Source organism: Geotrypetes seraphini, chromosome 5, assembly GCF_902459505.1.
Source record: "Geotrypetes seraphini chromosome 5, aGeoSer1.1, whole genome shotgun sequence".
In the NCBI taxonomy this organism is placed as follows: Eukaryota; Metazoa; Chordata; class Amphibia; order Gymnophiona; family Dermophiidae; genus Geotrypetes; species Geotrypetes seraphini.
The window spans coordinates 244,605,636-244,620,693 of NC_047088.1; the positions used below are offsets into that span (position 1 = coordinate 244,605,636).

At 46.5% G+C, this 15,058-nt stretch overlaps 2 protein-coding genes across 13 annotated transcripts in view; one reads left to right on the plus strand and one right to left on the minus strand.

Annotated features, from left to right (window-relative positions):
• Positions 1-13,101, minus strand: part of PARP9 (poly(ADP-ribose) polymerase family member 9) — an 87,928-nt gene extending 74,827 nt beyond the window's left edge. For 2 of the 6 annotated variants that reach the window (XM_033945242.1, XM_033945237.1), the window contains exons 1-2: positions 11,445-11,580; positions 5,410-5,505 (exon numbers count right to left, since the gene is read on the minus strand). In XM_033945242.1, the coding sequence (XP_033801133.1) occupies positions 5,410-5,424 (15 nt within the window). In that variant the 5' untranslated portion in view covers positions 5,425-5,505; positions 11,445-11,580. Of the gene's footprint in view, positions 1-5,409; positions 5,506-9,942; positions 10,050-10,397; positions 10,417-11,444; positions 11,581-11,733; positions 11,887-13,040 lie in introns of those variants that run through there. The other 4 variants (XM_033945239.1, XM_033945241.1, XM_033945240.1 and 1 more) reach the window with 4 other exon arrangements.
• Positions 10,561-15,058, plus strand: part of DTX3L (deltex E3 ubiquitin ligase 3L) — a 44,466-nt gene continuing 39,968 nt past the window's right edge. Inside the window, exon 1 of one of the 7 annotated variants that reach the window (XM_033945245.1) lies at positions 10,561-10,707. In XM_033945245.1, the coding sequence (XP_033801136.1) occupies positions 10,677-10,707 (31 nt within the window). In that variant the 5' untranslated portion in view covers positions 10,561-10,676. Of the gene's footprint in view, positions 10,708-11,003; positions 11,044-11,558; positions 11,696-11,801; positions 12,024-12,366; positions 12,536-13,848; positions 14,140-15,058 lie in introns of those variants that run through there. The other 6 variants (XM_033945246.1, XM_033945249.1, XM_033945244.1 and 3 more) reach the window with 6 other exon arrangements.

The following is a 15,058-nucleotide window of genomic DNA, read 5'->3' on the forward strand; positions in this document are numbered from 1 at the left end:
AGTAATGTATGTGGTGGTGTGGTAAGCGATTGAATGATATGTAATCTTTTATATAATACAATATGCTATGATGGTCCAGGACTGTGAAAAATGAGCATAAGAAGTTAATAATATCAAAGTGACTCAGGTTATTAACATTGTGCATGTCATTGCTTTAACCCACTAGAGGGTAAACTATAAAGTATAAAGGAATGCACAAAAGGATAAATTACTGAGCAGCATCTAATTGACAGTACGTAATGAATAAAGCAGGAATAGAAATAATTCTGGGTATTAAAACAGAATTGATAAGTTGTGTAAAAGAGGTGATAGCATATACATCATATACAATCAATGCAATCTGCATTACCGTGTAATTTTATGTATATGATATATAAGCAGAGGAATATGGAACACACAGCCAAATGCCATCACAGCATAGCATCTAATGTGAACACCTAAGAAATCATAAGTAAAGTTTGACAAGTACTATCTAACAATATACTGTAAATAATACTAGAATAAGAGAGCGAGATTATAACAACGTAGCTGTAGCACTAGACACCATAAATTGAGAATCTCTATTTATCGTCAGGTGTCTATACCTATGCTAAACCTCCTCAAATCATTATACTATCCAATAGGTAATGAAAAAGATAATCCGTGAGTGGCGATGCAGACCATCCGAATGCTGAAACAAAGAGCTGAAACAGAAACATAAACAGAAAACACAAGTAAATGCCGATAGCAATGGAAGTTAGAAAAGGCAGTAATCACACTTGTAGGTCCTCATCAGGATTCCCATACACGGTTGGAGTTTGTGATCTTTAGATTAGGCAGCGAAGTTGTGGCGTTTTACTGCAGACTCTCATGGCGCCATGATGACGCTACCGCTGCAAGGCGCGAAAATTTCGCGCCAGTAGACACGTGGTTCATCTTCAAGAAGAAGAAGGTAACGCCATGTTTGTTGAATTGGTAATTTGAAATAACTTTAAATAAGTCTCCATTCAGTGGAAATGAGAAGTTTCTTCCTCATTTTAAAAGATCTGTTTGCGTCTCCAGTAGAGTATTGTTACAATTGCTATCAGCAGTATGTGAAATATCATTATCCACCGTTGTCTGAAACAGGATACAGTGGTGCCTCGCATAACGGACGCCTCGCACAGCGAACGCTGCGCATAACGAACTTTTTGCCTTGCTCCCTATAACGAACTTCGTTTCACACAACGAAGTCGCCCGAGGGGCCCGGGGGGGGGGGCGGAACTACTCTCGCCGAAGCCGGGAACAGCAGCACCCTCCTGTCTGAATGCAGTGTTCCATCATCTCCCTCCACCTTACCTTAGATGCCGAGTTTTCCGGCTTTCTTTTTCGGCCAGCCACACACTTTCAAAGAGCAGCACATGCGCGCATGCTCTGTTGTTCAATCTTCTCCTCTGACGCAACCGGAAACCGGAAGTTGCAGGAGAAGAGAACATTGATCAACTTCAGCAGCTGCGCGTGCACAGCTTTTTGAAAGCGTGCGGCTGGGTGAAAAAGAAAGCTGGCAAACTCTGCATATAAGGTGAGGTGGAGGGAGGGAAATGTAGGGCTGCAGAACGAATTATTTTGTTTTACATGTATTCTTATGGGAAAACGCGTTTCACACAACGAACGTTTCACATAACAAACTTGCTCCTGGAACGGATTAAGTTCGTTGTGTGAGGCACCACTGTACTCATTATTTGAATAACAGTAAACGTGTAAAAAGAGAACAACTTCAATTACTTCAGTCATACTGCATCAATGGTTGAAGGGCTCATTTCCTCGATGAAATCCGCTAGTGCAGTCGGTTCCGTAAAATCTTTAGTGCTGTTGTTAAGTGTTACCCGCATCCTCGCTGGGTACATCATCCCGTATTTTGCATTCAACTCTTTCAATTTAGGCCGGTAGGCTAACATTTGCTTCCGAAGCTGTGCCGTTTTCTTACTTAGATCCGGGACAAATAAGATGGAGTACCCGTCTAGCTTCAAAGATTTTACCCTTGCTCGTGCCATTATTTCTGGTATCTGGCTGTATCTTAGCAAACGGAACACGATCGGACGCGGGTATCGGGCATTGATTAGCTTGTGTGACGGAACCCGGTGTGCCCTGTCGATTTCTAGCGGTTTATCAAATTTAAGATTCAGAATTTTTGGAATGAAATTTTCCAAATATTTAACCATATCTGTTGATTCTGTCCCCTCCGGAATTCCCAGAATTCTAAGGTTATTTCGCCGAGAGCGGAGATTTGCATCTTCAAGCTCAAGCTCTAAATTGGCTATTTTTTTAACTTGTACCTGGAGATCTTTAATAGTTGACTGCTGTGCTGATTGTTTATCCTAAATTGTCTGTAAACGTTGCTGAAATTGAGTAACATCCTCTCGCGTGTCAGCTAACTCAGATTTTATCTCAGTAACGTCGATTCCCACATCAGCAAGCATGGCTCTCAATGCTTTAAGCTCCGCCATGATATTCTGGGAGCCTTCCTCATCTTTGGCATCTTCTGCCGATTTTTTGGGAGACAGTGGGTCGGGTTTGTGCCTCTTTCCTACTTTGGAAGTTGCCATAACGATAGTAAAGATCTTTGCAAGAAGAATTCACCAGAATTTATTATCAAATATAGGGTTAAATATCGATTCTGTAATGGTGTAGCTGGAGCTCAAAAGTTATGCTGCCATCTCTTCACCGGCTTGCTAGCGCCCCCCGCCGAAGTTATTTTTTAGTTAAAAGGTGCCGCCACGGCTCCTCTAACGATCCCCGCCTGCATCGGAAATCTTCTGACGCAAGTGCGGCTCGTGAGAGGAGCCACTGCGGCACCTTTAAACTGAAAAATAACTCCGGCAAGGGAGCCAGCCAACTAGCAGTTCGATGAGAGCCACAGCTTCAAAACGGAGCCCTCTGTCGGGCAGTGGATTTGCTCACCTTTGTAAAGCCTTGGGATTTTTGAAGCTTCAGTCTGGCCTGCTCCCTGCTCGCCTTGCCGTAGTGTATTTTTTAGTTGAAAGACGCGGCAGCGGCTCCTCTCATGATCCCCACCTGCGTCGGAAGTCCGACGCAGGCGGGGATCGTGAGAGGAGCCACCGCCAAGTCTTTCAACTTAAAAATACACTATGGCAAGGCGAGCAGGGAGCAGGCCAGACCGAACAACAGCACAGAAAACAGAACCCTAAGCGCGCATGTGCACTCCTCCCTGCTGGAGACCTACAGCTCACAGAAAACGGAACACGCAGGTAACAATGCGCATGCGCGCTTAGGGTTTTATTATAGTAAAACATAAACATAAAAACATGATGGCAGATAAAGGCCAAATGGCCCATCAAGTCTGCCCATCCACAGTAACCATTATGTCTCTCTATCTAGCCTATCCCAGGCTTTCTTGAATTCAGACAGGGTCTCTTATCTCCACCACCTCTACCTGGAGACTGGCAGATGAAGTTCAACGTTGAGAAGTGTAAAGTATTGAATGTGGGAAGCAGAAACCCGAGGTACAACTACACGATGGGAGGGATGTTATTGAATGAGAGTACCCAAGAAAGGGACAGATACTAAGAATGGTATTTGAGCACTGTTATAATAGGAGTTTCATTTGAGTTCCATCAGTCAGGTAGTGGAGGTACTGAGCCACTGAGGGGTGATCATTAAGGCGCTGGGTTAGTAAAGATAGAAGGTTTTCACAGCCTTCCTGAAGTTCCATAGTCTATCTAGCGATCTAATGGATGGTGGGATGATGTGCCATAATCTAGGTAATAACTGCGAGTAGGAACGTTTGTGGGCTGTTTCAGTCTTGAGAGAGCAACCAGGCAGTAAAGTCAATCATCTCTCTACTTGGGATCTCAGTGATCGTCTGGGGACGTAAATTTGTAGTTTTCATGTCATATAGTTTGGTATCATCGTATGGAAGCTTTTGAAGGCAAGAACCAGGGCTTTGAAGATGCAGTGTTTTTGGATAAGCAGCCAGTACATGGATGTTAGTGCAGGGTGACATGGTCACAGATGCCCAGGTTCTTCAGGAGGTGGATTACAGCATTTTGCACACCTTGGAGACAGGAGAGGGATTTTGTGGGTAAGCCTACTAGTACTGCGTTGCAGTAGTCTAAGTGGGATAATACAAAAGCATACAGTAGTTGTGCAAACTCCGTTTCTGAGAAGTATAATCTGAGAGGAGATGTTGGTAGTTTCCTACAAAGATAGTAACATAGTAGATGTCTGCAGATAAAGACCCGAATGGTCCATCCAGTCTGCCCAACCTGATTCAATTTAAATTTTTTTCTTTTTTCTTCTTAGCTATTTCTGGGCAAGAATCCAAAGCTCTACCCAGTACTGTGCTTGGGTTCCAACTGCCGAAATCTCTGTTAAAACCTACTCCAGCCCATCTACACCCTCCCAGCCATTGAAGCCCTCCCTAGCCCATCCTCCACCAAGTGGCCATATTCAGACACAGACATAGCAAGTCTGCCCAGTACTGGCCTTAGTTCAATTTTTAATATTATTTTCTGATTCTAGATCCTCTGTGTTCATCCCACGCTTCTTTGAATTCAGTCACAGTTTTACTCTCCACCACCTCTCTTGGAAGCGCATTCCAGGCATCCACCACCCTCTCCGTAAAGTAGAATTTCCTAACATTGCCTTTGAATCCTCCACCCCTCAACCTCAAATTATGTCCTCTGGTTTTACCATTTTCCTTTCTCTGGAAAAGATTTTGTTCTACGTTAATACCCTAGGGGTTCTTGGTGGCTGGGTAGGGTAGGGGTGTCGGGGGGGATGGGTTCGCTACTTTGGTTGTTTCTGAACCACTGTGTGTTGTTGGATGTTGATTCCTTTGCTCTTATTGTATTTTTTTTTTTTTTAAATCTTTGTACTTTTCACATTCGCAATAAAAAAAGATTTGAACATACACATAAAAGGGATATATCTAAGCAAGATATAGGGCTAAAATGTCACGCGCGCTAGCTGCTACCACCTCATTTTAAGAAGGCGGTAGTTTTTCGGCTAATCAGGTGCGTGCATTAAAAACGCTAGCACATCTTTGTAAAAGGAGCCCATAGATCCACTTTTGAGTGAATTCAGAGTGTTTACTGCAACAGCAGCTAGTGAGCGCTTCTCTGGAACCATACCGAGAGAGAATGTGTGCAAATTAGCAAGCAAGACTGGCAGAAGTGTGTGTGTGTGGTGGGGGGGGGGGGGACACAAGGTAGAGCTCCACAAATGCAAGGAAACTAACTGAAACCACTTTCTTCCAAATGCATCCAAATTTGGGAATCCTATATAGAATCTAAGAGACAAAATATTTATTCATTCTTTTTCATTAAGCAATCCCATAATTCTCTTCCGGCATCTATACCACTGAAATCACATTGTAAAGCTACCCATGTGTCTGTTTATTCCATACTGTAATTCAATAATTAGAATTACCTTTGAACGGGCCATTCTTTCTTGTCAATTTACTTTCTACTTCAATGCGTGCCAGCTACGATTTGTTTTTACCAGGTTACAAAGTCTCCTGTGCACCTAAAGAAGAAAACACATAATACAGTAACAAGGTTAGAATACGTAATATGCAAATCTTACATTATACACATAGATATTATGAGGCCTGTTTACCAAGCTACATAAGAGCTGCCATACTGGGATAGACTGCAGGTCCATGAAGCCCAATATTCTATTTCCAACAGTGGCCAACCCAGGTCACAAGTGCCTGGCAAGAACCCAGAGAGTAAAACATATTTTATACATACGGCAATGGCTTTCCACATATAGAAACATGACGGCAGATAAAGGCCAAATGGCCCATCTAGTCTGCCCATTCGCAGTAACCATTATCTCTTTTTCTGTCTGAGAGATCCCATGTCCCATCTTAATAATGGCTTAAGGACTTTTTTAGGAAGTTATCCAAACCTTTTTTTTAAACCCTGCTTAACTGCTTTTACCACATTCTACGGCAACAAATTCCAGAGTTTAATTACATGTTGAGTGAAGAAATATTTTCTCCTATTTGTTCTAAATCTACTACTTAATAGCTTCATTATAAGACCCCTAGTCCTGGTATTTTTGGAAAGAGTTAACAAGCAACTTGTACCTACCCGCTCCACTCCACTCAATATTTTACAGACCTCTATCGAATCTCCCCTGAGCTGTCTCTTCTCCAGGCTGAAGAGCCCTAGCCACTTTAGCCTTTTCTCATAGGGAAGTCAACCCATTCCTTTTAACATTTTCGTTGCCCTTCTCTATACCTTTTCTAATTCTACTACATCTTTTTTGAGATGCTGTGACCAGAACTGCATGCAGTATTCAAGGTGCAGCCGTAACTTAGAGCAATACAAAGGCATTATAACATTTTCATCTTTGTTTTCCATTTGGATTTATGGCAAAATAGCATGAGTTAAGCAATAAATGCTCATTAAATCTCTACAATGTGCATTATTTCATTATAACACATGAACATCTCACCCCTATAGGCACTAAATAATGAGATGTGTTGCATGCAAAACAACTCATTATGCAAAATGAAAGCATAAAAACAAACGATATACAAGGTTGGACCAAAGCTCAGTATTCCGTTTCCAACAGTGGCCAACTCAGGCCACAAATACTTAGTAGAATTCTACTAGTTTTTTAAAATCTTACTGTCTCTTCAGTCTTAACTAGATATCAGTCACCAGAAGTTACATCAGAAGCAAGGACTCCGGTGGCAGAGGGAAAGCCCGAACGGACCTCCGTGGGCAGATTGGCGGTAGCAAAGCTCTCTCCACCACGGCCGGAAGTATTTCTCCTCTCCTCTCCAGACAGGCAAAAGCGGCGGTAGCGAATGTGATTCACTACCGTGCCGCTACTCCGGGCATCTTCTCTTCATTCAGCCGCCCAAGCGGAAACAGGAAGTTTTCACTGAGGGTGGGCCGCAGTGGAAAGAAGACGCCAAGGAGTGGTGGTAGGAGTGGATCGCTAAATCACTACTAACATCAGAATAAAGGTAGATGGAGAGAGGGGAGGTGGACTTGAGGGAGAGATGAACTTGGTGGAGGAGGGGAGATGGACTTGAGGGAGATCATGGAGGGGAGATGGACTTGGGGAGAGGGAGAGATGGGGGAGTTGGTGGACTGGAGAGGGAGAGATGGGGAGAAGATGGATGGAAGAGATGAACTTGGTGGAAGGGGGATATGTACTTGGGGGAGATCATGGAGAGGGAGAAATGAACTTGGGGGGAGTTGGTGTACTGGAGAGGGAGAGATGGGGAGAAGATGGATGGGAGAGGTGAACTTAGTGGAGGGGGAAGATGGATGGTGGAGAGGGGAGATGGACTTGGGGGAGATGGGGGAGGTATAGAAGAAATAATGGATCTAAAAACAGGAGAGGGAGAGAGATGGTGGACAATGAGATTTAGGGAGGGAAGGAACAGAAAGGGATGGTGTAAGGGGGGATAGAGATGGAGGGTAATTAGAAAGAGAAATGGAGAGCTGGTGGGGAAGAAGGGAGAGATGCTGGATGAAAGGGTAGTTGAGAAAAGGAGAGATAATGGCTCTGGGGTTGGTGTGGTCCATCGCTGCAGCTACGGGAATAGAGACAAAAAAAGGAAAGATGCCAGACCTTCGGGGGAGGGAAATGGAAGGGGAAGACAGAGATGGAAGATGGATGGTTACTACAGAGAAAGAAGACCCTGGCAAACGAGTTGTCAGAAGACATTTGTTGTAGAGCCTGGGACCAACATGATTTGAAAAATGACCAGACAACAAAAGGTAGAAAAAATAATTTTATTTTCTGTTTTGTAATTACAATGTATCAGATTTGAAACTTGTATCCTGCCAGAGCTGGTATTAGACCGCAAACGTGAGCTAGGATTTTAGAGAGAGGAAAAGTCTTTTTTGTTTGTTTATTTTGTTTACACCACAGTGTCAGTGTGAGTAGGCAAGGGCGAAGAGTGAAGGGTGAAGAGGCTATAAAATAAACCCACCAGGATGTTTGGAAAAAAACACCCAATTGGGCAGGAAAATCAAATCGAAAAATCGATTTAATAGGTTGAATCGAATCAAAATATTTTTTCCTGAATCAGGCAGCACTAATTGGAATACCCCACTAAGAGTCAGTTTACCAAATAAGGCAAATATTGCCTTATTAGAGGGACCCCTAATGGTGCATCGGGATGCATCACTAGTAGTCAGGCACCACCATTCTGAACGGCAGCACAGGAGCAAGGAGTTAAGTGGGCATCACTCCTACTTTTCAACCTTTTGAGGTGAGTGGAGAGGGTCAAAATGGTCTGAGGAGAGGAGGAAATACCAGGGTGCATAGTTATGGCCAGTAAGAAAAAGGAGGTATTGATGCCCTTGTATAAGACTGAGGAGAACGCACCTTCAAAAAGATATAAAAAGGATGGAGTCAGTCCACAGGAAGGCTACTAAAATAGTCAGTGGTCTTCATCATAAGTATAGGGACAGACTTAAATATCTCAATATGGAGGGCTGTTTTGAACTGGAGGGCGCCTCTGAGACGCACCTCCGCGGACACGTGCCAATATTGTGTGCTGGAACGAGACTTGGGGGTAATCGTCAGTGAGGACATGAAGTCTGCCAATCAAGTGGAGCAGGCTTCGTCCAAGGCAAGACAAATCATGGGCTGCATACGAAGGGGTTTCGTCAGTCGTAAGGCGGAAGTCATTATGCCATTGTATAGATCCATGGTGAGGCCCCACCTGGAATACTGTGTGCAATTCTGGAGGCCGCATTATCGCAAGGATGTGCTGAGACTGGAGTCGGTGCAAAGAATGGCCACCCGGATGGTCTCGGGACTCAAGGATCTACCATACGAAAAACGGCTTGACAAATTACAGCTATACTCGCTCGAGGAGCGCAGAGAGAGGGGGGACATGATCGAGACATTCAAGTATCTTACGGGCCGCATCGAGACGGAGGAAGATATCTTCTTTTTCAAGGGTCCCACGACAACAAGAGGGCATCCGTTGAAAATCAGGGGCGGGAAACTACGAGGTGACACCAGGAAATTCTTTTTCACTGAAAGAGTGGTTGATCGCTGGAATAGTCTTCCACTACAGGTGATTGAGGCCAGCAGCGTGCCTGATTTTAAGGCCAAATGGGATCGGCACATGGGATCTATTCACAGGGCAAAGGTAGGGGAGGGACATTAAGGTGGGCAGACTAGATGGGCCGTGGGCCCTTATCTGCCGTCTATTTCTATGTTTCTATGAAAGAGAGGTCCTCCTAGGCCTCTTAAACATCACTGAGCCGTGGAACGTGGCCACAAATCCAAAGAGGTGTGGCCAAAGGGACAAGCCCCTTCAGAGCCCTTGGGAACAGGGATTTATAGATTTTTGACCAAGTTGAGGGACTAACCAATAATAGTTCTTTGACCCCAGTGCAAATGCTGCAGAAACCAAGAATAAGTACTATTTCTGATGAGAAAACAATTACCATACAAGATGTCTGGCTGGTGGTTAACCAAATTGAATCATCTCTTCAAGGTACTGTTTCTAAACTTTGTCAATTTTCTTCAGATATGACCATGAAAGTGACAAATCACGAGACTCAATTGGTTTCAATTGGTGGCAGATTGGAAAAATTGGATTCTTAACCCACGGGTTAAAACCATGGGCTCGCACTGCGCTTTTTGCAGAATATATAAAAAGGGAATTTGTATGCATATGTATAGATATTTTACAGTTTTATTTTGATGGTTGTTTTATATGGGGTTGTAACCTCCATACTGGGATTTCAGAGTGGCAGAGAGCAGGAAAGTCAGCAAGGACAGTAAGCGACTGGTCGTCGGAAGTCGCTTCATTTCGGATTGGCAAACCCAATCGGTATTTCTTCTTCTGCTTAGTGAATCGATGGCTTCCTACTTATGCATGCTTTTTCCCCCTCATTTGCATGCATGGATCGGATTGGGTAGGAGATTTGATCAGGCAGCAGTTTAGTGAATCCGGTTGAGGAACCATACCAGTAAAACTGGTTTTTCCGATGGTCGCGACAGGATCGGAAGCTTTATTGAATCGGGCAGGTCCGATGAATTCTCCAAAGCCCAATACCCAGATGAGGCAATCGGAGGAACGCCCCCATCTACCTGGCCGATATAGCGATCCCAACGCATGCGCAGCATGAACCAGCAAGACAGCGAGAGTCCCAACAGGATACAAAGACTGCAGAGCTCCAGATTACACTGCGCATGCGTTTGCCCTCCGTAGCAACTTTTCTTTTTTTTTTTTTTTTTTGCTTCAACGCCGCTGTACCTGGGCGTGGCAGTGCGAGCTCATCCTGCCCCTCCTCAAGCCTCAGAGGCCGTGGTACCTTCCCCGGGTGTTTCCCACTGTTCGGCCCAGAGTCCCCTCCCCCAGCATGGGAGCGCACGCCCCAGGGCAGCCAGCGAAAAGAGTCATGAAGGGGACCATGTCTCACCTGGGCCTAGTGATTCACCCCGACTCTCATGCAATTGCCGCCCCGACTTCAGTGCAAGCCCGTGTTTTTAACCCCCTGGTTAAAAAAACGGGCTTGCACTGAAGTTGGGGCGCAATTGCAGGAGAGCCAGGTCGTGAGCTGCTCTGTCTACCTCCTCTAGTGCGGCAGGGACGTGAGCGACAGGTCCCCAGTTGTGATCAGCCAGCCCAGTCGGAGTTCCTTACTTTTGTTTGCGAATCGCTGCCTTCCCTACTTTAGAATGTCCCTCCCCTCGTTTGCATGCGCGGATCGGAATCGGATCGAGAGGCAGGTTAGTGAATCGGGTCCAGGTCCAAAGGGGGTCGCTAAGTGGTCGGGACTTGATCGGTGGGGCTTAGTGAATGTAGCCCTATGACAGCCACGCAGGACAAAAAGGGTGAATCAATATATGGCTGTTCCCGTTGAGGAGTTACAAAGAGGATGAAGAGGGCTACAGAGGGAATGACAAAGCGACAAAGAGATGAAGCCATTATTAACATGGATGTGGAGAAGTCCACTGCTTATTCCCAGCATAAAATGTGTTTCTTTCTTTGGGATTTGACCTGGGTCGGCCACTAAAGGAAACAGGACACGGTCCCCAGTATGGCAATGCTCATGTTCCTATTTTGTAGGTGGTAGGAAGGAGCTTTCAAAGTCTGGGCTCGTGGTTTGTTGTTTTGTTTTTATTTTTTTTTTTTTTTTTTGGGGGGGGGGTGTTTTCATCGTTTCCTGGAGAAACGCCGAACAGCAAAGACAAAAAAAAAAAAAGACGACAAGGGCCTCGGGCCTCCTCCGGTTACTCTCGGTTTTCACAAAAGGGCAGCTCGCACCCTCTCCCGCCACAACACTAACTACCCCTCCCCCCTTCCCCAAGAACATCTTGCACCTCCCCCCCCTTTCCTCGTCACAGGTTACAAACAGCAGGGGAAGCCGTTTGAAGAGGGTTTGAGCAGGAATAGCGCTAACCCAGCCCCCCCCCCCTCCCTCCCTCGTCCTTGAAAGCGATTTCCCGCTCCTCGTCCAGCTTACCGGACCGGTGGCCTGCCGGCTTCCTCTCTCCGCCACGCACGCGCCGTCTGTCGCCGGAGCCTGGTCCGGTCAGGGCCTCGCCGAGAGACTTTGGGGAACGGCTACGGAGTTTCGGTTCTTCGGCGGTGCCGCCCTGCGCCGAGAAAGCGAAAGTTAAAGCGGCCGCCGACATACCTCTCGGAAAGGGGGAGGAGGGAATGCCTGTACAGCGCTCCGTACGTCGGATGGCGCTCGACCAGAAATAATTAGTGGTACATATAAAGCGCCTTGATTAGCCCAGTGTACATACCTTTTTAAGGGGGGGGGGGAGGTGGAGATCTGGTTTCCTGCCTAAAGCGTTTCGGCCATAGTCGTCGAGCTGAAACGAAAGTGAAAGCGAAGGTGGCGGAGGAGCGATGGGAGATGGCGGCTACCCGTACCCGCTCCTGCTTAGGGGGGACTGGGGCGACCTCACCCCCAGAAAGCTGAAGAACAAGCTCCTCTGTTACTTCCAGAGCCTTAAGAAATCGAGCGGGGGAGACTGCGAGATCGCTGAGCTGAGCCGGCAGCACGCCGTGATCCGCTTCGCTGGAGAGGAAGGTAGCAGGCCGCTTGGCGCAAACTTTCTGTACCTGCCAAATGCCCTTTAAAAATCGCGAAGGGGGCAGGGTAGTGCACTTGCAGCACCCCACACTATGAAACGTTTACGAAATGAAAATGGGGCCGATCAAACTATGAACACGCAAACGTGATGATTATTACCCTGTGCCTTACTATTTATTATTTTTACAGCACTAGCAGAGGCACGCAGCGCTGTACGTTGAACACCCAGGAGATGGCCCATGCCCTAGCTTAGAATCTAATTATGACAGACACACAGGACAAAAGGGTGAATCGGTATATTCTGCTCGGGTAGGGAATTGCAAAGGGGGGGATCAAGAGGTAGGTAAGGGATTACAGAGGGAATGGCAAACCGATATGGGTGCTTTACAAGTTGGTAGGGTGAGGACTTAAAGCAGCTTTCAAAGAGTGGGCCTTCAGCCTGGATTTGAATACTGCTAGAGACTGAGTCCACCGTACTGACTCGGGCAGGTTCCAGACATACAGTACAGGTAGGCAGAAGGCCTAGATTCTTTAAAAAAACGACGGGCTATTATTGCAGCCGTTCTGGTAGGAAATTTTAAAAAGCCAGTCATTCTCCAAAAAATGCTCATGTAAAATGCAGTTGGTGGGGAGTAGCAAAGACTCGCTAAATTTGCATGTGCCCATCCCTGGTGAAAGCGATGGGCACATGCACAGAAAAAAAACGCAAAAACATAGCGGGAGAGGCGTTCAATCTCTCCTGCTGCCAAGCAACCCCCCCCCCTCCCCTATGCAGCGGGAGAGATGCCCACTCTCTCCTGCTGCCAAGAAAATACCCCCTCAGCAGTGGGAGAGATGCCCACTCTCTCCCACTGACAAGCAACGACCCCCCCCCTCCCCTAGCAGCAGGAGAGATGCTCATTCTCTCCCTCTGACAAGTGAAACTACCCTCCCCCAGCAGCAGGAGAGATGCCCATTCTCTCCTGCTGCATCACAACACCACCCCCATCTGCCTCTAACCCCTCTCTGCCGTACCTTTAATTAGATGGCTGACCGGAGGGATGCTTACTCCCTCCGACCAGCTGGCCCATCTCTTCCAAAATGGGATGCACCAGGAAGGGGCCTAAGGCCCCTCCTATGGGGCATCCAGGCCAATCAGAGCCTTAGGCCACTTCCCAGTGCATCTGGGGAGGGGCCTGAGGCTCTGATTGGCCCAGGTTGTATAAAGCCTCTCCTATGGGAGGGGCCCTTAACAACTTGGGCCAATCAGAGCCCCAGGCCTATCCTCGGTGTATCTCAGGATGCACCGGGTAGGGGAGGCCCATTTTAGAAGAGGCGGGCCAACTGGCCAGAGGGAGTAGGCATCCCTCCGGTCAGCCATCTAATTAAAAGGTACGGGAGAGAGGGGTCAGAGGCAGGGGGAGGTGTTGTGATGCAGCGGGAGAAAGTGGGCATCTCTCCTGCTGCTAGGGGATGTTAGTTGGCAGTGAGAGAGTGAGCACATGTGCTGCTGCTAGGGGGTTCGCTTGGCAGCGGGACAGAGTGGGCATTTCTCCCACTGCAGGGAGGGTGTTGTGTGGCAGCAGGAGAGATTGGGCATCTCCCGTGGAGGTGGGGGGGGGCTTCTCAAAAGGGCTTTTCTAGCAGTCTCCGACACTGCTATGCTGGGGTTTTCACTGTACCGGCACCCCTGGACCAGTCGCTGATTTTTGTCACCAAAAGCTGGCATTGCTCTTGGAGAATGGCTTGGTGATTTTAAAGAATCCACCGGAGTGCTCGTTTTAATGTTGAAGAGTCCATTTGCATGTCAGTGTCGGAGACTGCTAGAAACCTCGCTAAAAACAGAGATAAGCTGTTTTGATAATCTGTCGCTAAAATGCATGCAGTCTAAACCGTCGGAATCCAGCTTAGCGACGGCGTTAAACTTTTGAGAATCTGGGCCAGAGTTGGCAGTAGAGGAGAAGGGTACAGACAAGAAAGAACTGAGTTCCTGGGGGCAGAGTATAAGGAGAAATAGGAGAAAGATGGAGCAGCCACTGAGTGAGTATACTTGTAGGCGGAGTTTGAACCATATGTGGAAGAGGACAGGGAGCCAGATAAGCGAGAGGGGTGACGTAATTGAAATCATATTTTGGTGAGAAAAACTAATCTTGAATGACTTTCACTACCCCATTTCTAATAAGCCAATTTTATTACAGACTGATATAACATTAAGATAAAAACAAGGAAAAGAAAGATAATTATGGTCCTCCTGCAATTTCTCGCAATCTGCATGTGATTTAATAGCTTTGCATAATTTTCTGTCTTCTGTCAATTTGATCACCTGACTTGTTCCCATTTCCAGATCATTTATAAATATGTATGTTATAAAGCAACAGGCCCAGTGCAGACCTCGGGGGTTCTCCACTATTCATCTTTCTTTACTAAGGCCCAGATTCTGTAAAATCGCTGTTAAAATCCCGCAGTAGTGGCAGTAAATTTAATGATTTCAAAATGACGAGTGATGCCCAAAGAACCTCAACATGCAAATGAGGTTTGCGGAGGTTCACATAATTTCCATGAGATCAGTCGATGGGTGATAGAAACTGGCACATGTGCAGAATAGTCTATGGAGAGAGGTATAAATATGCGCATGCACCGGGTGGTGCCATATCATAGGAGGCAGAGAACTAGTAGCAAACAATGCAAATACCAGAAGGCATAATTTGAGGTTGAGGGATGGTAGACTCAAGAGTAATGTTAGGAAATACTTCTTTACAGAGAGGGTGGTGGATGCGGGGAATGCGCTCCCAAGGGAGGTGGTGGAGAAGAAAACAGTGACAGAGTTCAAACAAGCATGGGGTGAACACAGAGGATCTCTAAACAGAAAATAATGAGTATATATTGAAGGACCTAAGGCCAGTACTGGGCAGACTTGCACGGTCTCTGTCCCGTATATGGACATTCAGTTGAGGACTGGCTGGGGAGGGTTTTGATGGCTGGGATGGTTAAGATGGGCTGGAGTGAGCTTTGATGGAGACTCCAGTAGATGGAACCTAAGCATACTACCAGCA